The 24,133-nt window shown below is 32.2% G+C and overlaps 1 protein-coding gene across 4 annotated transcripts in view; it reads left to right on the top strand.

Moving 5' to 3' along the window:
• The window catches only part of LOC114345343 (uncharacterized), a 1,044,574-nt gene extending 1,021,561 nt beyond the window's left edge, over positions 1 to 23,013 (top strand). For 3 of the 4 annotated variants that reach the window (XM_050656017.1, XM_050656018.1, XM_050656019.1), the window contains one exon: positions 22,820 to 23,013. In XM_050656017.1, the coding sequence (XP_050511974.1) occupies positions 22,820 to 22,971 (152 nt within the window). In that variant the 3' untranslated portion in view covers positions 22,972 to 23,013. The remainder of the gene's footprint in view (positions 1 to 22,819) is intronic. The other variant, XR_007699346.1, reaches the window with a different exon arrangement.
• The last annotated feature ends 1,120 nt before the right edge of the window (positions 23,014 to 24,133 follow it).

A 24,133-nucleotide genomic window follows, 5' to 3' on the forward strand; every position in this document is an offset into this window, starting at 1 on the left:
CTCAGTATTTATATTTCGAGTTACATACTCAGATCATAACTACAAAAAATCTTGCTCCCATTATTAAAAGTTAAACATTAGTCACATTTATTTCTTTCGTATATTATGTAACTTGATCTCCTGTATATTATCGTTTTGGTTTTACGACCACCATCCAAAACCGTTGTGAAGTGCTTTTACCATATGCCAATGCCCATGCCTGGCATTCTCTCATAACAACTTAGAGAAACACGATGTGCATTTTTTTAAATTTTCAAAATATTACGTGTATTGTATATAAAATATGTTTGTTAACAGTGTAATGTTTAATAATTAAAAGTGCTTATTGAAAATGGCAAACAGCCGAAACGTCTAAGCAAAATCAAGTGTTTTATTTATAACAGACCGCAAACCCAGGAATTAAACACCAACTATTTAAAAATTCACGGTCAGGAAATAAGCAATATATATATATATATATATATATATATATATATATATATATATATATATATATATATATATATATATATATATATATATATATATATATATTAATGTGATATTCAAAGATCGGTGTGCTCAAAGCAATTGATTAGATAATTAACTAATTAATTAAATTTAATTTTAATGATGCACTTATGATTTAATCACACTATTTAATGCTCTAATCTCAGGGTTTTATATTCTCGTGCTTCAATATCTCCTTTGCTTTACATATGATAAATAAGGTCAAAGATTAACGGAATAAAACACATATATGGTACAAAAGCATCTATTGAAATAAATTCACCCTCAAAATATCCTCTAAAAATAATATCTCCTATTCTGATTATTGAAATAACCCTACCACTATCTAAAGTACTTATTGAAATTTGCGTTATGAATAATTCTACAAAAAAAATAAAACTGTCTCTCGGATGATGAGTTGTCCAAATTCTTGTCTCTGGTCGCCTACAATTTACTCTTAGCAGCCCCCTATGTAGTCAGCAATCTCGGAACAAACTATTGCAAGCCTATTGTCATTAATGACCCCCTACAGATGCACGTATCTTTCAAAAAACAATGCTAGCCTTTTCTCCTCTCGATAAACTGAATCTATTTCTCGTTCCGGCATGCAACGGTGACTCTTGGAATATAAGTAGAACAATATAACTTACAATGCTTTACGTGATGAGCTTCCGTCAGGACACTTATTTCAACAAACTCACAACTATTCACTTATCTGCCTTACTACTTCAGGAGACTCTTAGAGATCACCACTAGTCGACTTAACGATCATTTAACAACTGACTCTTCTTCCACCCTCTAACATTTCGCTAAACTCCCATTCTTCATACCTAGCCCCTCCTTTTTCCTTCTTCACCAATCCGAGTTCCTCAATTTTATCCCCATCTACCTTTCAGATAAGAAACACCAATTTTCCCTACCATTAGAAATTTCCTAAAACTAATTACATGCCAATCGTTTTTTTTTCCTTTCTTAATATCTAAACAAAGATTACATTCATTTAAATTTCTAAATACAATTGTTCCCTCGCCGCAAAAGTCCATTTGGGAAACCCGGTCTCATTGTCCAAACACATAACCACTTTCTTATCATACTAACTGTACAAAGAAAATACTTAACCCCTATTTAAATTTTGTTTACCTACGGCCATCCAAAGATAATTGACTTTCATTTCTTCGAAATGAATTTTGGTATATTTTTATTATATGTTTTAACTTTTCTAAAATATTAAGATCGAAACCATATTAATTCAAATTTTACATATCTTAACAACTCCCCGCCATTTGATTTGCCGAAAAAATTCTGTTATTTATTTAAATGACACAAGTTTTTTTTAGGATCAAATTATTCCATTATGTTACCAAACTCTACTCATGATACTTATAAATGTCGTGAATGTTAAAAATACCCCGTATCTTGCCTGTCTCTATATGCGCTAATTCATAACTATTTACCCCATTTTCCGTATTGACCCTATATGGACCTTCAAATACCGGCATCAATTTAGCACAAATACCATTTTGTAAATTGGACACCCTCAGTGCCCTCACTAAAACTTTCTGGAATCCCCTTTCTGGAATGTAACCGGCCTTCTTCTTCGGGTCCTCTCTTGCCTTTGGAGATATTTCTCTCCACTTCGTCTCAATCTTCGTTGAACCACCTCGATCACTTCTTCGTATTGTCTGGGGGCGGTGTCTTCCCACGGTCTCGTAGGCATTGTTCCTTTCATTACATATAAAGGCGTCTCCTTGGTAACCGTATTTGGTGCACAGTTCAAATACGTCTCTATTTCAAACACTTTTCTGTCCCAATGTCGATGATGTTCTTCCGCAGCAATTCTTAGAAATTTTGTGACTTCTTGTATAAAACGCTCTGATGGGTTGCTCTGTGGATGTCGGATGCTTACAAATTTTGTATTTATGCCTCTCTCTCTTAATTCCCCTTTAAAACGGTCATTCCTAAAGTATGTCGCATTGTCCAACAAAATATTGTCTGGTCTTCCCACTGTTTCGATAAAATCGTCTATCTTCCGAAGTATTTCAGCTCCTTTCGTGGTTCTACATGGGTACAGTTTTAAATACTTTGAGAAAACATCCACCATAACTAATATGTGTTTATTCCTCTGTGTTGTCGTTATTAAATCGCTCAACATATCAATGGCGACAATATCCAGTTTCTTCCGAGCTATGACGTTTTTTGTGATGTTTTCGTTTTTGAAATTCTTACTTTTACACTTTTGGCATGTCTCGCAATTTCGAGTCATCTCTTTGGCTATTGTATAGTCCTGTCGACAAATGTAGTTCTCCCTGAACATAAGCCACACCTTCCTGCTTCCAATGTGTCCGTTGTCACAGTGTAATTTTGCTAAAACTTCTTTTGCCATCTGTTCCGTGATTACATATAGTTCTTTACCATCGACCCTCTTAAAATATAAGTTATCTTCTTGTTCGGCACTTTGCTTTTCTCTTCCATCCAGTTGTTCCTGATTTTCCCTGATCTGAGCCAAAGAAAATAAGCCTGCTTCTTCTCTCATTATGTTCATGCCAACGTGGAGAGTTTTGTGGTCCTCTTTGCGGAATTGTTCATCTCTCGTCAACGCATCAGCCAAGATATTGTCAGTTCCTTTGATATATTTAAATTCAAAATCATACTCTTGAAGTAAAAGAATGCCCCTATGAATTCTATTATTTACCAGCCTATTTTTCATTATATGTACCAAAGCTGCATGGTCTGTTTCAACGGTGAATTTTGCCCCTAGTAGGTAAAACCGTAATTTATTTACACAAAATAACACACTGGCGAACTCTAATTCAGTGACGCTGTACTTTCTCTCATATGTTTTGGTTACACGGGAGACAAAACAGATTGGCACCTCTACATCGTCTTGGATCTGTGATAACACCCCTGCGAATTTTGTTATGGAAGCATCGGTCCGGAGAATGAAAGGTTGATCATATCTTGGGTGGTGTACTCTTACAGCTGTGGAGAAAGCTCCTTTTAAATTTTTGAAAGCCATTTCTTGTTCCGTTCCCCATTTCCACCTAACATTTTTCTTAAGTAATGCTATCAACGGTATTTCTTTTGTGCTGATGTCTGGTATTAGTTTTTTGAAATAGTTTACCATTCCCAAAAATCCCCGCAATGTTTTTAAATTGGTTGGCCTAGCGTAGTTATTTATAATTTCGATTCTATCTTCTGCAAGACTAATCCCTTTTGTGTCTAATTTGAATCCTAAATACAGTATTTCCTTTTGGAAAAACTGACACTTTTGAATATTTAATTTCAATCCCGCTTGATCCAGTTCTTCTAGCACAGTGTGAATATGTCGTAGATGGCTTGTTATATCTGGTGAGAAAATTAATAAATCATCTATGTAATGTACAACAAATTCTTCATGCCTATTTAAGATTGTGTTCAATGCGCGAACCAAAGCAGCGCATGCACTCTGTAGGCCAAATGGTACCATCCTAAATCGGTATACCACTCCGTCGATCGAAAAAGCGGTATAATTTCGACATTTCTCTGCCAAAGGTATTAACCAAAAACTATGTTTCAAATCGATTTTGGAAAAAATGTGTGACCCTGTGATTCGTCCAAATATGGCTTCGATGTTCAAAGGCGCTTCGTATTGCGCGATTGTGTGTGAATTAATGTTTCTTGCATCTAAACATAATCGCAAATCACCACTCGATTTTTTAACGCATACTATCGGGTTGATATATGGAGAGTCACATCTTTCTATCACCTTGTCTTTGATCATTTTTTCAATTTCCTGTCCGACGCTTTGCCTGTATTTATACGGGATTGGATATGTCTTGGATTTAAAATTTTCTAAGTTTTTAACTTTAAAAGAATGTTCATAATTTTTAGCCACTCGGCTTTCTTCATTAATCAAATCTCCATAACTTTCTAGAATCTTCTCTACTTCCTTTTCCATATTTTCTCCACATTTTAATTTTCTTTCATCCTCATTTTGTTAGCATGTGTTCACTGTCCATAATATTTCTTCATAAAATTCTGGATTCTCGTCCATTATTGCCATTTCTTCTCTGTCCTCACCCTTTATTTCTTCTTCTGTTTTTTTTTATCTTCAATTTCCATTTGGTATCCCGAGCACCATGTTTCTACTGCTTTCATTTCTCTTATGAGAACTTCCTTTTCTTCCTGCTTCCTTTCTGTTTTATCGTCGATTGCCGACAGTTCTTCCGTATCTTCGATTTCCTGTCTTTCTCTTGTATCCACCGTGTTTTCCTTCTTTCTTTTTGAACTCTTCTTCTTTTTCTTCCTTCTTTTTTTTTCTGGTTGATTTTTTTCTTGTACTTTCGGTTTTTCCTCTACAGTCATATTGATTTCTTTATGTTTTTCCTGTTCATTTATCTTTTCAACAATTATTTTCCTCTCTATTTCCGTTTCTTCTTCTATGTTGTCTGGTTCTGCTCTGATTTCCAGTTTATTCTCCGAAAAATTTATGGTGATATGTTTTTCACTCAATTCATCAATTCCCGCTATCATATCATGGTTTAAATCTTCGATCACCACACATTGCATAATATAGTATTTGTCTCCCACTCTGATCCGCACTCCCAAACCTTCATTTACTGTCGTCAATTTTTTGTTGTTTGCACCCACTAAAGCAACCCTAGGAATTTTATACACAAATCTGTCCAAATTTAATTCTTTTACTAGTTTCTTATTGATTAACGATATCTCCGATCCAGAATCAATCAAAATTTTAATCGCTTTATGTTTTATAAATGCATCTAAGAATATTAAATTGGAATTAGAACTTTGTCTTTCATTTCCCGCCAACTGTATAAACTCTCTCGGATGACAAAATATACCGGAGAGTTGTTTATGTTTGTTCAGTGGATGCTTTATTGAAAATCCTGTCTGGATTCATTGCATATATCTTCTTCCTCGTTTTCTATTGTTACATGATTCATCTCCCTTCTATTTTGTCGTTGGAAATTCTGATTGTTTCTACCGTCCCTTTGTTCGTTCGTATTCCTAGTCGGAGGATTTTGTGCATCTCTGTTTCTGTTGTGATTTTCATATGTTCTATTTTTTGCGTGATTCCTGTTATCATAATTTTGTTGTCTATTGTAATTTTGGTATTCTCTCGGCCTATCTTCGTTTGTTGATTGAGCATGTCGGTTTCTCTGGTCATAATTTGATTGATACCTTCTTGCCGGTCCATTATATTGTTCATGTTGTCTTCTGTTTCGCATTTCTCTTCGTTTTGCTTCCCTTACTTGAAGGAATTGGCACAAACTATCAATATCTTGATAGTTTCTCAAAATCACGTGGTCCTCCAGCGTTTCTTCGAAATGTCTGCTTATCATTTCTACCAGTTGTTCGGTAGAGTATTTGTAGTCTAGATATTTGGAATTGTTATATATCTGCAAAGCATATCTTTCCTCCGATATTCCCATTTTCTCGTGATATCTTCCATTCTGTAGCTCTTGGTTGATTTCCCTCTGTTTAACTTTCCCCCAGAAATAGTTGAGAAATTTATTTTCGAAATCTGTCCAATTTTCAAACTCATCTTCTTTACTTTCATACCATAACGCTGCTCCTTCTTTCAGATGGTTTCTAATTGTTTCTTTGCAGTCGTCAAAATATCTAATATGTTGCAATTTGGTTCTCAAATTTTTAACAAATGGTACTGGGTGTATTTTTCTAATATCCCCGCCAAATTGTATTTTCGCGTCGCTTGTACCATGGATAATCATTTCCCTTCTTTCTCCACAATTCTGTTGATTCTTGAGTTCCGCAATTTGTTTTTCGTTTTGCTTAAATTTTTCTTCTATTTCTCGCCTGTCTTCTTGTATTGCATTTTCAAATTTGCTTTCTAACTGTTCTAATTCCATCTTCTGCACATTCTTAATATCCTTCATTTTAGTTTCTATTTCTTCTCGTTGCATCTCCAGTTTCCTTTCTGTTTCTTCTCTAACTTTTTCTAAACAGGCTTTCATTTCATTTTCATATTTTTCCAAACGCTTTTCCAATTTGCCATCATTCTCTTCCAATTTCTGTTCTATTCTCTGTGATATTTCTCTTTGTGTTTCTTCCATGGCTCGTTTTGATTCCTGTTGATTTTCCTGCATTGTCCTTTTTGTTTCCTGTTGATTTCTATCCATTTGTTGTGACTGGAGTTGCATCAGTTGCAATAGTTTCTCTATTCCTGTTAATTCCTGTTCTTTTCTCTCCATAATCGTTGTATCTCCTTCATTATCCAATCCTTCTTCAACAATTTTTTCCTCTTCTCTGTTTTCTTGCATTTTGCTTTGCCTCCTTGTGGTCGACATGTTGTTTCTTTTCGTTACTGTTTTCTTTGTCCCCGCCAAATGTGAAATTTTACAACACTCTATAAGTTGCAGAACACGACAAATATTTCTCCCCAAATTTAATAAATTTTCGCCACAAATATCAAATATGCAATCAGTAAATTTCAAAATAAATATCAAATGTACGATTGGTAAAAAAAAATCAAATAATTCAATGGCAGTAAATATCAAATACCTACGATCAATCCATAAATCAAAATTATTTTTACACCTGGAAAAATTGTCAAATTATCTCTGGATCACCTGTAGTTATTCCTTATCTCTTTCCCTACCATCAAATGCAAAGCTGCGATATTTTTAAGCCACCACGTTCTGGGCTCCAGTTAATGTGATATTCAAAGATCGGTGTGCTCAAAGCAATTGATTAGATAATTAACTAATTAATTAAATTTAATTTTAATGATGCACTTATGATTTAATCACACTATTTAATGCTCTAATCTCAGGGTTTTATATTCTCGTGCTTCAATATCTCCTTTGCTTTACATATGATAAATAAGGTCAAAGATTAACGGAATAAAACACATATATGGTACAAAAGCATCTATTGAAATAAATTCACCCTCAAAATATCCTCTAAAAATAATATCTCCTATTCTGATTATTGAAATAACCCTACCACTATCTAAAGTACTTATTGAAATTTGCGTTATGAATAATTCTACAAAAAAAATAAAACTGTCTCTCGGATGATGAGTTGTCCAAATTCTTGTCTCTGGTCGCCTACAATTTACTCTTCGCAGCCCCCTATGTAGTCAGCAATCTCGGAACAAACTATTGCAAGCCTATTGTCATTAATGACCCCCTACAGATGCACGTATCTTTCAAAAAACAATGCTAGCCTTTTCTCCTCTCGATAAACTGAATCTATTTCTCGTTCCGGCATGCAACGGTGACTCTTGGAATATAAGTAGAACAATATAACTTACAATGCTTTACGTGATGAGCTTCCGTCAGGACACTTATTTCAACAAACTCACAACTATTCACTTATCTGCCTTACTACTTCAGGAGACTCTTAGAGATCACCACTAGTCGACTTAACGATCATTTAACAACTGACTCTTCTTCCACCCTCTAACATTTCGCTAAACTCCCATTCTTCATACCTAGCCCCTCCTTTTTCCTTCTTCACCAATCCGAGTTCCTCAATTTTATCCCCATCTACCTTTCAGATAACAAACACCAATTTTCCCTACCATTAGAAATTTCCTAAAACTAATTACATGCCAATCGTTTTTTTTTCCTTTCTTAATATCTAAACAAAGATTACATTCATTTAAATTTCTAAATACAATTGTTCCCTCGCCGCAAAAGTCCATTTGGGAAACCCGGTCTCATTGTCCAAACACATAACCACTTTCTTATCATACTAACTGTACAAAGAAAATACTTAATCCCTATTTAAATTTTGTTTACCTACGGCCATCCAAAGATAATTGACTTTCATTTCTTCGAAATGAATTTTGGTATATTTTTATTATATGTTTTAACTTTTCTAAAATATTAAGATCGAAACCATATTAATTCAAATTTTACATATCTTAACAATATATATATATATATATATATATATATATATATATAGTAATGTTTGAATAACGGCAATTCGGTCAGTTGAAAGAAAACTCTATTTGTTTTAAGTCTCAATATTTCGTCACTATTTGGTGACTTCTTCAGGAGAAAACTGCAAATTTATTAATATTAGACATGGACAAACTTAAATATTTCGATACTTACAACTATAAGAGTAAAAATTTAAATTTCTTTAACATTATTTTGAAAATTGATTTAGAAAATGACAGATTTTATTTTGACTTATTGGGGAGTTATTTTATTAATTTTCAAAATAATGTTAAAGAAATTTAAATTTTTACTCTTATAGTTGTAAGTATCGAAATATTTAAGTTTGTCCATGTCTAATATTAATAAATTTGCAGTTTTCTCCTGAAGAAGTCACCAAATAGTGACGAAATATTGAGACTTAAAACAAATAGAGTTTTCTTTCAACTGACCGAATTGCCGTTATTCAAACATTACTATTTAACACAGTACGGTCGATAATATTTGTACAAATATATATATATATATATATATATATATATATATATATATATATTTGGTTATTGGTTCATGCAGCAAATGAAAAAGTGTACTCTTTTAAATTTCTTTAATCCGAGCTTTCGGTTAAGATTTTAACCATCATCAGGGTGCTACAAAGATATTTTTGGTGTAAGATAATATGAAAACAATATATAATTACTGTCAGCAAAGACTCATTGTCTTCTTATATATATATTATATATATATAACATTCTCTTTCTCAGTGTTTGTTGCCATACTCCTCCGAAACTACTTGACCGATTTTTATGAAATTTGGCAGTTAGACTCGACCGGACAGATAGTAGATTGTTATCTATATTTTATGTCGGTATATCCTACCGACTTAAAGTAAGACTACCTTTTAGTACTAGAATACCTCACAATTCAATAATCCGGTATTAAAAATGCTTATAACTTGAAGACAAAAAAGTTATGCGATAAAATAACCTATGCCCTACCCAAAACGGACGCCTATGACCGGTACTAGAAATTGGCAATGGATGGAATCGATTCATTTCCGGAAAGTAAATACGTATACAAATTTTCGTTTTTCTAAATAAAAGCGTTCTGGAGGTATTTAAGAAAAACTAATTACATGGCGCCATTTTTAAAGAGCTCTAGCTCCCTTAGGAAGCATTTTCGGACTAGGTGAATTGGGTTAAATTGTCTTAAAATTATCTGAGGTATCTCCCGTCTTCGTTTGTCGGTAGAGTTTCTGGACACCCTGTATATATAAAATTCTCTTTCTCAGTGGTTATCATACTCCCTTGAAACTACTTGACCAATTTTTATGAAATTTGGCAGTTAGACTCGACCGGACAGGTAGTAGATTTCTATCTATATTTCATGTCCATAAGTGATAAGGGGGCTTTGCCCCCCCTAATATTTTTTTTATTTTTCGACAAACCGATTTTTCTTAATTTTATATGATGAAGAAGCTAAAGATTTATACAATCCTAAATTTTCACTTTTTTATCTCCAACCGTTAATTTTTAATAGCCATGTAAATATTACCTCTTCTATATAAATAAAAGTGAATGTTTGTATATATGTATGTATGTATGCATGTTCCTTATAGACTCGCAAACTATGCATTTGATCGTATGGTGACCTGAATCAAAGTTGTTGTGCATGAACCCGGGATGGTTTCTGAAGTGGTACGGTCTACCTAGTGAAAAGAGGGCTTGCCCCCCCCCGAAATTTTTTTAAATTTTTTTGGCCAATTTTTTTTTCTTAATTTTATACGATGTAGAACCAAAATATACATACAATCCTAAATTTTCACTTTTTGATCTTCAACCGTTATTTTTTAATAGCCATTTAAATATTTAACATCTATATATATAAAATTCTCTTTCTCAGTGTTTGTTGCCATACTCCTCCGAAACTACTTCACCGATTTTTATGAAATTAGGCAGTTAGACTCCATGCTAATTCGCTATCCAACGGTATATAAATCATTTCTCTAGCTCAATTAGTTTCCGAGATAACAAAACGAGCCCGTAGGACAACACGAGAGCACGAGAGACGACATTAAGCACACGAGAAGAACGAGCGAAAATTGTACTAACGTCCGTGAAATTATGAAGTTTTTAATTTATCGATTACTATTTTTAATTTACAAAAAATATTTCAAAATTTTGCCGAAGGAGTATGTCTCTGGTATAATAATCAAAATTTTGGCGGCGGCGCATATCTGGTATAATCAAAATTTTGTCGGATGCTTTTGGTGGAGGCGCATCTCTGGTATAATAATAATTCTTTCCCCAAAAAACTGGCCCAAGAACACTTCGCCCTTTGTCTCAATAGGTCCGTCCGTTAGTTTACTCTTTTTAATGCTTTTAAAACTTTACCAAAATACAGAAGCATAAAATCAAAGGCTATTGTTGATCAAAAAATTTTTCTATAAAATATTTTGTAGAACACCTACGTTTTTTAGAGTTTATACGATTATTACACAGAAAAGCAACTGCCGAAAGGCCACATTTACTCGAAGTCAATTGCTCGAATAAAAAGAAAATTGTATATCTAAAATATTTATTCACCATAGTACAAAATATATACATAAGAAAGATGGTATAATAGAACAAATTATATATTCCACGTATATAATCGTATATTAATTTATGCTGAATACATCTTTATTATAAACCTTAAATATGTTTGAGCTTTGGAAATATAAGAAAAATAACGGCAGAAATTTATTTCCGCTCTAGAACAAGAACAAAGTTTAAATGAACTAAAAATTGAACAGTATGGTCCTTCTCAGAGGCATTTTTCAGTATGTCACAAGTGACCGCAAAAAAGGTAAGTCCGTGATAATACACATTTATAACATTTATTAGAATCTGACATTTAAGTTAATTGTGACAGTTGTCGCAATCTTAATCAGACAAATATGAAAAGGATATTGCAGTTTAACCCTTTAATTTGCAATTTGGTATAAAAACAAATCAATTGTGTTTATTTTTATAGTCTTATAAATTGTACAGATTATAGTCGTATATAAAATTCGTAAATCATTTTTTGTTCGATTATAGCGCCATCTATCAACAATTAGAATAAATGTTATAACAAACTGTTATCACGGACGTACCTTTTTTTCTGTCGCTTCCAACTTAATATATGAATGAATAATAATTTTATATTTAATTACGTGGCTAAAGGTTATAAACCAAGGCCAGAATCAGAACAAAAAAAAAACTTAATGCATTAGAAAGAAATCGAAAATCTGTGATGCACTGAAAGATGCCTCTGAGAACGAGTATCCATAAGTGGCAAACAACCTCAAAATGGTCATACATAGAAGATATAGAGATAGTGTTGATAGGTTATTGCGTTTAATAAACAATTACATATTATGAACCACAAATTAATATCTGTGATTATATACGTGCAATATCACATAATTTGTCCTATTAAATGTACCTCTCTTATATACCTATAAATTTTGCATTATTGTGAATAAATATTTGGACATATAATTTTCTTTTTTATTCGAGCAATTCGATCAATTTTTATATCGAGCAATTCAATTTCGAGCAGTTGATTTTGAGTTATTGATCTCTAGCAATTGCGTTCGATCGATTGATCTAAAATTAAAATTATGACACATTAACTAATTATAACACATTATCTAAGGTGCAACGAAGTTCACCGGGTCAGCTGGTAGTATATAAATTACGAGCTCAATGCTTTTACCCCATCCTAAAAGAAGTGCTATACCTATATCATATTCGATATACGCGATGCCTATGGCCTATGCTATTTATGTATACATACACATAATTTATATATGTACAAAATTTATTTCAGCGAAGTGATGACGGTCGCAAATTCAATAATTTTTCCCCATCCAAGGAGTGCACAACGTCCCTAAAGAAATTTTCAATTCAAAAATTTATTTCGTCGAAGCAATAACGGTCGCTAACTTACTACTTTTTCCCCATCCAAAAAGTGCACAGCATCCCTTAAGAAGTTTTCACTTCAAATATTTATTTCGTCGAAGCGATGATGGTCGCTAATTTAATACTTTTTTACGTCGAAAAAGTGCACAACGTCCCTAAATAAATTTTCACTTCAAAAATTTATTTCGTCGAAGCTATGACGATTGCTAATTCAATACTTTTCCCCATTCAAAAGTGCACAAAGTTCCCAAAATAAATTTTCACTTCAAAAATTTATTTCGCTGAAGCGATGACGGGCATTTTTATAATAAATTACTTTTAAAGGGAAATAAGCCACAATTTTACCAAAAAAATGATTTTATTAACGTTTCGAAGCCCAAATCGGGTTTCGCTGTCAAAATACAAAATACTACTAAAATAAACAAAACTGTTGTTGCTAAGTAAAAAAATTCTTCTAATAATTTATTTAATCTCACTCATTTATATTGGCAATTCAGACGTATATTGTACATTTTAAAGTAGAAGACTTTAAAATGATATCGCCAATATTTATGAGTTGCGTTCCTGAAACGTTAATAAAATCATTTTTTTGGTAAATTTGCGGTTTATTTCCCATTAAAATTAATTAATTTTCCCTAAAGAAGTATTCACTTTAAAAATTTATTTCGTCGAAGCGATGACGTTCTCTAATTTAATCATTTTCCCCATCCAAAAAGTGTACAACGTCCCTCAAGAAGTTTTCATTTTAAAAATTTATTTCATCGAAGTGATGACGGTAGCTAATTTAATACTTTTTTCCATTCAAAAGTGCACAACGTCCCTAAAACATTTTCACTTCAAAAATGTATTTCTCCGAAGCGATGACGGTCGCTAATTTAATAATTTTTGCCCATCCAATAAGTGCACAACTTCCCTAAAGAAGTTTTCACTTCAAAAATTTATTTCGTCGGAGCGATGTCGCTCGCTAATTTAATACTTCTTCCCATCCAAAAAGTATACAACGTCTCTAAAGAAGTTTTCACTTTAAAAATTTATTTCGTCGAAGCGATGACGGTCCCTAATTCAATACTTTTGCCCCATCCAAAAAGTGTACAACGTACCTAAATAAATTTTCACTTCAAAAATGTATTTCGTCGAAGCGATGAAGGTCGCTAATTCAATACTTTTCTCCCATCCCAATAGTACACAACGTCCCCAAAAGAAGTTTTTACTTCAAAAATTTATTTCGCCGACGCGATGCTGACGGTCGCTAATACAATACTTTTTCCCCATCTAATAAGTGCACAACGTCCCTAAAGAAATTTCACTTCAAAAATTTATTTCGTCGAAGCGATGACGGTCGCTAATTTAATAGTTTTCCCCATCCAAAAAGTGCCCACGTCCCTCAAGAAGCTTTCACTTCAAAAATTTATTTTTTCGAAGCGATGACGGTCGCGATGACGGTCGCCAATTTGATACTTTTTCCCATCCAAAAAGTGCACAACGTCCCTAAAGAAGTTTTCACTTCAATAAATATACGTACAAAATTTATTTCGCCGAAGACATGACGGTCGCGATAACGGTCGCGAAATAAATCCTTTTTCCCCATCCAAAAATAGGTTTTACATTTATTTTAAATTTAAATACTTCTATACAATTTATGTATGGGTCATTCCAATTCAAATCACTCAATTTTGGAGTAAAAAAAGTTTTGGACCTCCGATTTGTCTGAAAATTGGTATATAGCTTCTGCGGGACGTAAAAATAAGATATTTAAGGTCAAAAAATCTTCTTCTTCTTTTTTTCTCAAAATGTTATTTTATGCGATTTTACAGTGATTTAGTGTGTATTTAAACAAATTTGCATTTTCTGTCGTAAAGTATCAATGAAAAACATAATATTTTAATAGAAAGGACTCAAAAATGTCATTATATGGCATTATAACAAGTTATTTTGAATAAAAACAAGTTTTTGATCAAATTTTATAGTGTAAAAAACATTAAAATACCGTTTTTTACATTTTTCTTCATTCCCAAAATACACCATAATCGATTTGGCTGAAAATTTGCCCACAGATAGACAAAACATAGGACTTTAAGTGGTGAGAAGGATTTGAATTATATTCCAATACCAAAAAAGTTACATGCAATATTATAGTCAAAAATATAGGCGTCTAGTGTAAGTACAATTAACTCGAAAATATCGACCTCACGACAAAAATTGTTAAAAAGAAATTGTAATTATTGTAAATACGATTTATTTGGAACAATTTCAGTCCCTACCATTTTTGTCGAAAAGTTAAAAATGGCGGAGATATTGAGCAAAACAGGTTCACCTTTAAAATCAAGATGGCGGCTAACGTAACGGAGGAATTCATTCGTGATTTTAAATTTAGGCTACTATTGACGCCTCTAAAGATCAGAAAAATAAAATTTTGGGCAGCTCGGAATTCAAGGTCAAATGCTATCCCGACTGGACTAATATATAATTTTGAGTCTGATATTACTACATGTAACTTTTTTGGTATTGTAATATAATTAAAATCCTTCTAGCCACTTAAAGTCCTATCTTTTGGCTATCTGTGGGCAAATTTTCAGCTAAATCGATGATGATGTATTTTGGGAATGGAGGAAAATGTAAAAATTTTAACGTATTTGTATTTTAACGTTTTTTACACTATAAAATTTGATCAAAAACTTGTTTTGATTCAAAATAACTTGTTATAATGCCATACAATGACATTTTTGAGTTCTTTCTATTAAAATATTATGTTTTTCATTTACACTTTACGACAGAAAATGCAAATTTGTTTAAATAAACACCAAATCACTGTAAAATCGCATAAAATAACATTTTGAGAAAAAAAGAAGAAGAAGATTTTTTGACCTTAAATATCTTATTTTTACGTCCCGCAGAAGCTATATACCAATTTTCAGACAAATCGGAGATCCAAAATTTTTTGCCTGAGTGATTTGACATGGAATGTACCGTATTCATACACATAATATAGATATTCTCCTTTTCATGAACATTTTTCAGTGCGTCACAAATTATAGAAAAAAAGGTAAGTCCGTGGTAATACACATTTATGACATTTATTCTAACGTGACATTTTAGTTAAATCTGACAGTTGTCAAATTTTATTTTCAATTTGGAATAAAACCAAATCAATTGTGTCTATTGCATTTATAAAATGGTATTTTCTTTCATTTGTATAGTCTTATAAATTGTACAGATTATATTGATACTAGTATTATTTTATTTAATAAATAATTCTTTTTTGATTATGGCGCCATCTATCGACAACTAGAATAATCACCAAACTAGAATAATTACCAAAGTATTCACAGACGTGCCTTTTTTTCTGTCACATACAATTTAATGCGTTAGAGAGAAATCGAAAAACTGTGATGCACTGAAAGATGATCATGAGAAAAAGAATACGTACAAAATTTATTTCGCTGAATGACGGTCGCGATGACGGTCAACAAATAAACCTTTTTTCCCCATCCTAAAATAGGTTTTACATTTATTTGAAATTTAAATACTTGTATGCAATTTATATATACATACAAATAATATATAGCATAAGCGATGACGGTCGCAATGACGGTCGCGATGACGGTCGCTAATTCAATGCTTTTTTCCCTATCCAAAAATCACACAATGTCCCTAAAGAAGTTTTCACTTCAAGAAAAAATCAATATTAGTTCTGTTTTTTTTTTAATCAAACATGAGGGGGTAGGCGTAAAATCTTGGTCCAATGCTATTTAAATGCATTAATTTTTTTCGAAGCCTGAGAAAACTAATAAATATATTTGAAAAATTTAAACGCAGAATAAAAGATTACATTATTACCGAGGGTTGAAAGTCCCTCAAAATAAACAAAAGGTTTCTTTTGAATCAAATATTTGAAATGAAAAATCAGACAAAATTTTCTCTTTTTTTTTTCACCCCTGTAACTTATTAAAATAAACATTAGAAAAGTTTTCAGGAACTTCCGGCCCTCGGCAATAATTCGTGCCCCACCCCCCTCCGTCGTAATTCGTCGTTGACGACCACCCCTCATATCGACGTAGTCGTTGCATCTCACGACCGCCCTTTCATTGATTTAAAAAAAATCAATATTAGTTCTTTTTTTTAATCAAACATGAGGGGGTAGGCGTAAAATCTTGGTCCAATGCTATTTAAATGCATTAATTTTTTTCGAATCCTGAGAAAACTAATAAATTATTTGAAAAATTTAAACGCAGAATAAAAGATTACATTATTACCGAGGGTTGAAAGTCCCTCAGAATAAACAAAAGGTTTCTTTTGAATGAAATATTTGAAATGAAAAATCAGACAAAATTTTCTCTTTTTTTCACCCATGTAACTTATTAAAATAAACATTATAAAAGTTTTCAGGAACTTTTCGCCCTCGGCAATAATTCGTGCCCCCCCCCCCTCCGTCGTAATTCGTCGTTTATAGGACGACCACCCCTCATGTCGACGTAGTCGTTGCATCTCACGACCGCCCTTTCATTGATTTTAAAAAAATCAATATTAGTTCTGTTTTTTTTAATCAAACATGAGGGGGTAGGCGTAAAATCTTGGTCCAGTGCTATTTAAATGCATTATTTTTTTTCAAATCCTGAGAAAACTAATAAATATATTTGAAAAATTTAAACGCAGAATAAAAGATTACATTATTACCGAGGGTTGAAAGTCCCTCAGAATAAACAAAAGGTTTCTTTTGAATGAAATATTTGAAATGAAAAATCAGACAAAATTTTCTCTTTTTTTTTTCAACCTTGTAACTTATTAAAATAAACATTATACAAGGTTTCAGGTAATTTTGGCCCTCAGCAATAATTCGTGCCCCCCCCCCCGCACCGTCGTAATTCGTCGTTTAGAGAACGAATACCCCTCATGTCGACGTAGTCGTTGCATCTCACGACCCCCCTTTAATTGATTTTAAAAAAATCAATATTATTTCTGTTTTTTTAATCAAACATGAGGGTAGGCGTAAAATCTTGGTCCAATCCTATTTAAATGCATTAATTTTTTTCGAATCCTGAGAAAACTAATAAATATATTTGAAAAATTTGAACGCAGAATAAAATATTACATTATTACCGAGGGTTGAAAGTTCCTTAGAATAAACAAAAGGTTTCTTTTGAATGAAATATTTGAAACGAAAAATCAGACAAAATTTTCTCTTTCTTTTAGCCCCTGTAACTTATTAAAATAAACATTATAAAAGTTTTCAGGAACTTTTGGCCCTCGGCAATAATGCTGTCTTTCAATCTGCGTTTAAATTTTTCAAAAATCTTTATTAGTTTTCTTGGTACCTATTCGAAAAAAATGAATGCATTTAAATAGCATTGGACCAAGATTTTGCGAGGTATGCTTTCTTAATTGCATCATATAAATCTTTATATTTGTTTTGTTTTAATTTCGATGCCATTTCTTCTAAAGTATAAATACGACTTACTAACTAAATAGAAAACAATATTTTATTTCTATTCGTTCTTTCAGAACGGTTGTTTCACACACAGTATGTAGCACATAAATGAATTTTATAAAATTTAATATTTTTTTGCTTCCAGACGTTGTTCTGTATATAGAAGCGATTGTTTAAACCCATAGGACAACGTCTTATTGTTTGTTGTCCTGTACAAAAGTGCTACCTAATATTATTTAAACGCCGTGACTGATGAAAACGAAATGAAAAGTAAGCGATAAAAGTATCTATAAAAAAATTATGCTTTTTAATTTTAACAAAGGTATATTTATTCGTAAACGTATTTTTTATTTTCAATTTCATATCAAAAACTATACGTTTTTATATGAATATCTGATACTTTAATGCTGGTAGAAGCTAGTAAAAAATTATTTTTATAGACACAATAGCGACAAATTTAAATATACCAATATATTAAACGACGTCGAATGGGCACTCATGCCCATGGGACACGCGAGGTATGCTTTCTTAATTGCATCATATAAATCTTTATATTTATTTTGTTTTAATTTCGATGCCATTTCTTCTAAAGTATAAATAAGACTTACTAACTAAATAGAAAACAATATTTTATTTCTATTCGTTCTTTCAGAACTGTTGTTTCACACACAGTATGTAGCACATAAATGAATTTTATAAAATTTAATATTTTTTTGCTTCCAGACGTTGTTCTGTATATAGAAGCGATTGTTTAAACCCATAGGACAACGTCTTATTGTTTGTTGTCCTGTACAAAAGTGCTACCTAATATTATTTAAACGCCGTGACTGATGAAAACGAAATGAAAAGTAAGCGATAAAAGTATCTATAAAAAAATTATGCTTTTTAATTTTAACAAAGGTATATTTATTCGTAAACGTATTTTTTATTTTCAATTTCATATCAAAAACTATACGTTTTTATATGAATATCTGATACTTTAATGCTGGTAGAAGCTAGTAAAAAATTATTTTTATAGACACAATAGCGACAAATTTAAATATACCAATATATTAAACGACGTCGAATGGGCACTCATGCCCATGGGACACGCGAGGTATGCTTTCTTAATTGCATCATATAAATCTTTATATTTATTTTGTTTTAATTTCGATGCCATTTCTTCTAAAGTATAAATAAGACTTACTAACTAAATAGAAAACAATATTTTATTTCTATTCGTTCTTTCAGAACTGTTGTTTCACACACAGTATGTAGCACATAAATGAATTTTATAAAATTTAATATTTTTTTGCTTCCAGACGTTGTTCTGTATATAGAAGCGATTGTTTAAACCCATAGGACAACGTCTTATTGTTTGTTGTCCTGTACAAAAGTGCTACCTAATATTATTTAAACGCCGTGACTGATGAAAACGAAATGAAAAGTAAGCGATAAAAGTATCTATAAAAAAATTATGCTTTTTAATTTTAACAAAGGTATATTTATTCGTAAACATATTTTTTATTTTCAATTTCATATCAAAAACTATACGTTTTTATATGAATATCTGATATTTTAATGCTGGTAGAAGCTAGTAAAAAATTATTTTTATAGACACAATAGCGACAAATTTAAATATACCAATATATTAAACGACGTCGAATAGGCACTCATACCCCCTCCCCCTCTCGTAGTCCGTCGTAATAAGCAAGCCCCCTCCTCCCTCTTCTCAACGACGTAGTTTATGGATGACCCCTTTGTAAATGATGAAGATTGCTGATTGGGAAGTTTTTATGTAGTGTCCATTTGTGAAGGAGTGTTTAACGATGTTAAAGTAGTTGAAGGCGTGGTTGATTGTTGATGGTTTAAGACCTAGGTTTTCTAATTCTTTAATAAGAATATCATGGGGAATTGAAGGTCATATATTTCTATAGAACTAACCTATCGGCTGGAGTAATATATTTTCTAGCTTGAACTGGTTCATCGTTTATTAATATTACACCATTATATACCTGCATAAAATTATCAACGATTTCTTTGCTCGCTAGATACATGCGTACTGGATTATTGGATAACCTTAAAGAAAATATAATGCTTTTGTGCAGAATAAGCACTCCTAGTGGTACGAGATAAACTTGAAGACGTAATCCATCTTTTGAAGAAAATGCAATTGCTTGTTCAGGGCTTGGGTATGTTTATGTTTGTTGAGTTAGTACTATTGAATAAGATTTATCAGTGTTGGAATATCGCGATAGAGAACTGTTTACATTGGAACTTCTATCTGATCATTCCGGCATGATGAATCCTCTATATGCGATCTTATTGGGAGTTTCTTTTATAATATATAAATTAAATTAAGTGAAGGCCGACTCTATTTATTTTAAACTGAGTTGCTCGGTCTGGTATTTACCAAATTAACTAAATAGCGATAAGAGTAAAGCTAGTTTTTTTTAGATAAATTGTAACTAGCGAATATGTTCTTGATGTTTAAAAGCTATATTTTTAATCAGACTATGATGATTTGGAGGAAGTACTTACAGCACTTAATAAACCACTGTAAAGTTCTTTGACATATCACTTTTAATTATTTAAATTTATACTTTTACTTTTGAAAAACTACAAAATTACAAAAATAAAAATAAAAATAAAATGCAATAAAATCAAAATATCAATTTACATTATTTATATCACAACTCGAATTCGTTACAATCACTCGTCGATATCTACTGAATCTACAAAACAAATTTGTCCGTTTTGCCGCAAACATCCAGAAGCTTCCTTCTTTATCGCGAACCCTTCGCTCGAACCTTGCTTGACATGTAATTCGAATTTTCTCGAGCAAATAGAACGTAAACAGTAGGAATCGAACATTTTCATCGATGTCTCCAGATCAGGTTTTTTTGCTATGGGTTTCTCTTTTATGAAGTGGCGCCGAGCGGTCGTAAACAAATAATGAGGGTCACTCAGGTAATTTTCGTAACACAAGATATACCTATTGTTCCCTGATATAATCCTCACCCTCTCATCCTATTTCTGCCTTTAAATCTCTTAAAATTATTTTAACTTTATAGTTGTTTATGTTTGACATTTCTTGGTCTAATCTGACGTAACGTTTTTCCTTTTTCTCGGCTTCTTTGTCCTCTGTAGGTACTTATATGGTACATGTAAATGAAATTAATATCAAATAACGTTTATTTCACGTTCAGAATAGTTATCCTTTCGTTTATATTAGTAAATTTTTTTACCAAATGCTTGTGTCTTTCACTTATTATGAACCCCATCCTCCCTTGTTTAGCTCTTGAATTTCCGTGACATATTAGATATTTTCCATACTCCCAGATGCCTTCAGTCTTCCGTCTCATTTCTTGCAACATTAAAATCATAGGAAAGGGACCACACTGGTGACATAAAGAGTGAATGTACCGAAGAGACTAGTAAACAGGATAAAACAAACATAAATATGAATAAGTACAACTGGAAGAAGAAAAATAATAAGAAAGGTAGAAAAATTTTAATTGGAATGTGGAATATAAGAACATTAGGAGAAATAGGATAACTACAAAACCTTATTGAACAACGAAAAAGCTGCAGATAGATAATATATATCTTAAATATCTATTTTGCAGCTTTTTATTTCTTTAATAAGGTTTTGTAGTTCTCCTATTTCTCTCAATGTTCTTATATTCCACGTTCCAATTAAAATTTTTCTACCTTTCTCATTATTTTTCTTCCTCCTGTTGTACTTATTCATCTTTATGTTTGTTTTATCCTGTTTACTAGTCTCTTCGGTACATTCACTCTTTATGTCACTAGTGTGGGCCCTTTTTATTTCAGCATTATTTGTTGTATTTTGATGTCTGCGTTAATTTGACTAAAGCTTGCAAAATTTTCCGAAGTGCCTCCAGCGGTCAACTGACAATGCCAGTCATATTCAGTACTCTTAGTTTTGTTATTGACCTGATTTTCCCTATCATTACAAATATGGGGAATTATGCCTTGATTTAGTATTGCAATTTGATCGTTTTTCTGACCTACCTTTATAATTCTCTTTTCTTTACGCATATTCTTAAGATTAAACTCTACGTTAATATTAAAATCAAAATCAAAATTATTAATAAAAGTTCTCATAAAATAAGATCATTATTATTTCTCTTAACCTACTTTAATAACTACATATTTTCACCCTCATGCGGACGCCGCGCAAGTCGCCATTATTATTAATTACCGTAACATTACTTTTTTATTCACTACTTTTACCACAGATAATCAGAACTTCTTATTATTTGTTATTATTTTTTTTCTTGTTATGCCGTCCAACTTTCGTTACTTGTTTTTTAACGGTCTTTTCGTTAGATAGTTAACAATCTTCCCAATAAGGTAACCAATAATTGTTGTTCCCAATGAGGTAACTGTTAAGTTTTTGTTAAAATATATTGCATACGCCACTGTTTATGACACACTAATGTCACATGGCCATTATATCAATTAATTTTCAAACCATAAGCCCGACCGCACATCAAAGAAACATGAAACGTAAATTACGTTTCATGGAAATAAACCACTGCTAAACGAATATACGTCCGGCCATTTATGAAACTCTCCGAAAATAAAAATGTGTCATGAGCATGAATCTCACTCGTTTCATTGGTAGGCGGACTTTGAGATTTGTTTAGCAGTGTTTTAGTTTCATGAAACATGTTTTTCGTTTCATGTTTCATGTTTTTCGTTTCATGTTTCTTTGGTGTGCGGCTTGGCCAAGAGAGGTGTCATCTACTTTTAAAAAACATATAATTTAAATCAGTTTAGTTTGTCCATAACGACAATAAAATAAGAAACTGAAGTGTCTACGAGTATTCCCCGTGTAGTAGCTCCAGTAACTTCACAATTATTAGTGGTAACCATAATAGAAAATTAACCACATTTTTCTTGTACTGTTTTCTGTGTTTCCTTAACGAAGATTTGACGATGAGCTGAAAATCAGAATATTCAGTGCTCAAAACGGGTCTTCCAAGACATTATTATAGGTACAGATATCAATAGAATTTTACCTTTTTTTTTTGTTTCAGCACAACACCAAACACAATTGCCAATAACATATCAAGCACAACAGAGTTACATCAATTACAACTATGAATTATTAGATGACGATTCATGTAATGATGAATATAATTGTAGTTACGATGATTGTGATAAATATAGGACAACAGTGCTGTTTTAGATAAGTAGCAAAATAAAATTCTTTTGAATGTTCTAATAAAAACTTGCACATTTTTTTTCTGTTTTCCCACTTGAAATCTCCCCCCAATAAAAAATATCTTCTGATGCCTAAAACTTAAATCAACATATATATTTCTCGATAAGATAACTTGTGCATATACAAATATACATAAACATAGTTTCAAAAGTTATGCATCACTCCTCTTATTCACGTTTATTACAATTATACAAATCTGCATCTGTATCACATATAGAATTTTTTTTTTTAAATACATCTTTTTGGTTTTTTATATTATGTATTTAAAAACTTATTTAATTGATTTGGTTTTGCCAAGCCATAAACAGTTACAAAATTATTTTGGTAAAATTTGTGAAAACATGATTTTTTATAATGAATCGTTATTTAATTTATGAGTTAGACCGTGCAAGAATTACTGCTTTTGATAGAAAGATAAAAAGAGGTGGCCTTCTAGCCTATTCCACTGCGACCTTTTCAGATCTATTGTGGTCCTCTAGTCCTAGATAACATTCTCTAGCCTGACCCTTTTTAAAAAGTCTAGTAGCTTCGAGACTGAACCTTCCATATAGCTATTTGCCGTTGGATTTTGTTCGCACATTTGCCAGACTGTCACACTGACATAAAATGTGCTCTGCTTCATCACATCACATCACATCAGCACAGGTCATCATCTGCCAATCCCATCAGCTTTAAGTGCCTATTCAGCTTACAGTGCTCTGTTAGCAGACCTACTATGGCTTTGACTGTTTTCTTGTCTTTGCTTGTTAGGTCTGCCGTAAATTTTGGCGAATGTTCTGTAATGAACTGTTTCTCCTGTCTTTGACCTGGTGAATTCTTCCAAAATTCCAAAGATTTGTGAGCTACTTACTTTCTTGTGGCTGTTCTTGTAACTGCTTTTGTAATGCCGCAGAAGGGTTCCGGCCAAAGGAATGACATTAATTAGCCTTGTTTAGCCATTTCATCTGCTTTTTCATTGCCCTTGTGACCATCGTGTCCCAGTACCTAGGCTACCGTAAACTTACTACGGTCTCCTAGTTTATTTAAGGCACACACACAATGCCATACTAGCTTAGAATTGACCTCTACCAAAATTGAGTGCCTTAAGCGTTGCCTGAATATCTGTGAAGATGGCAATTGAACGGAA

This window comes from Diabrotica virgifera, chromosome 7 (genome assembly GCF_917563875.1).
Source record: "Diabrotica virgifera virgifera chromosome 7, PGI_DIABVI_V3a".
Lineage (NCBI taxonomy): Eukaryota > Metazoa > Arthropoda > Insecta > Coleoptera > Chrysomelidae > Diabrotica > Diabrotica virgifera.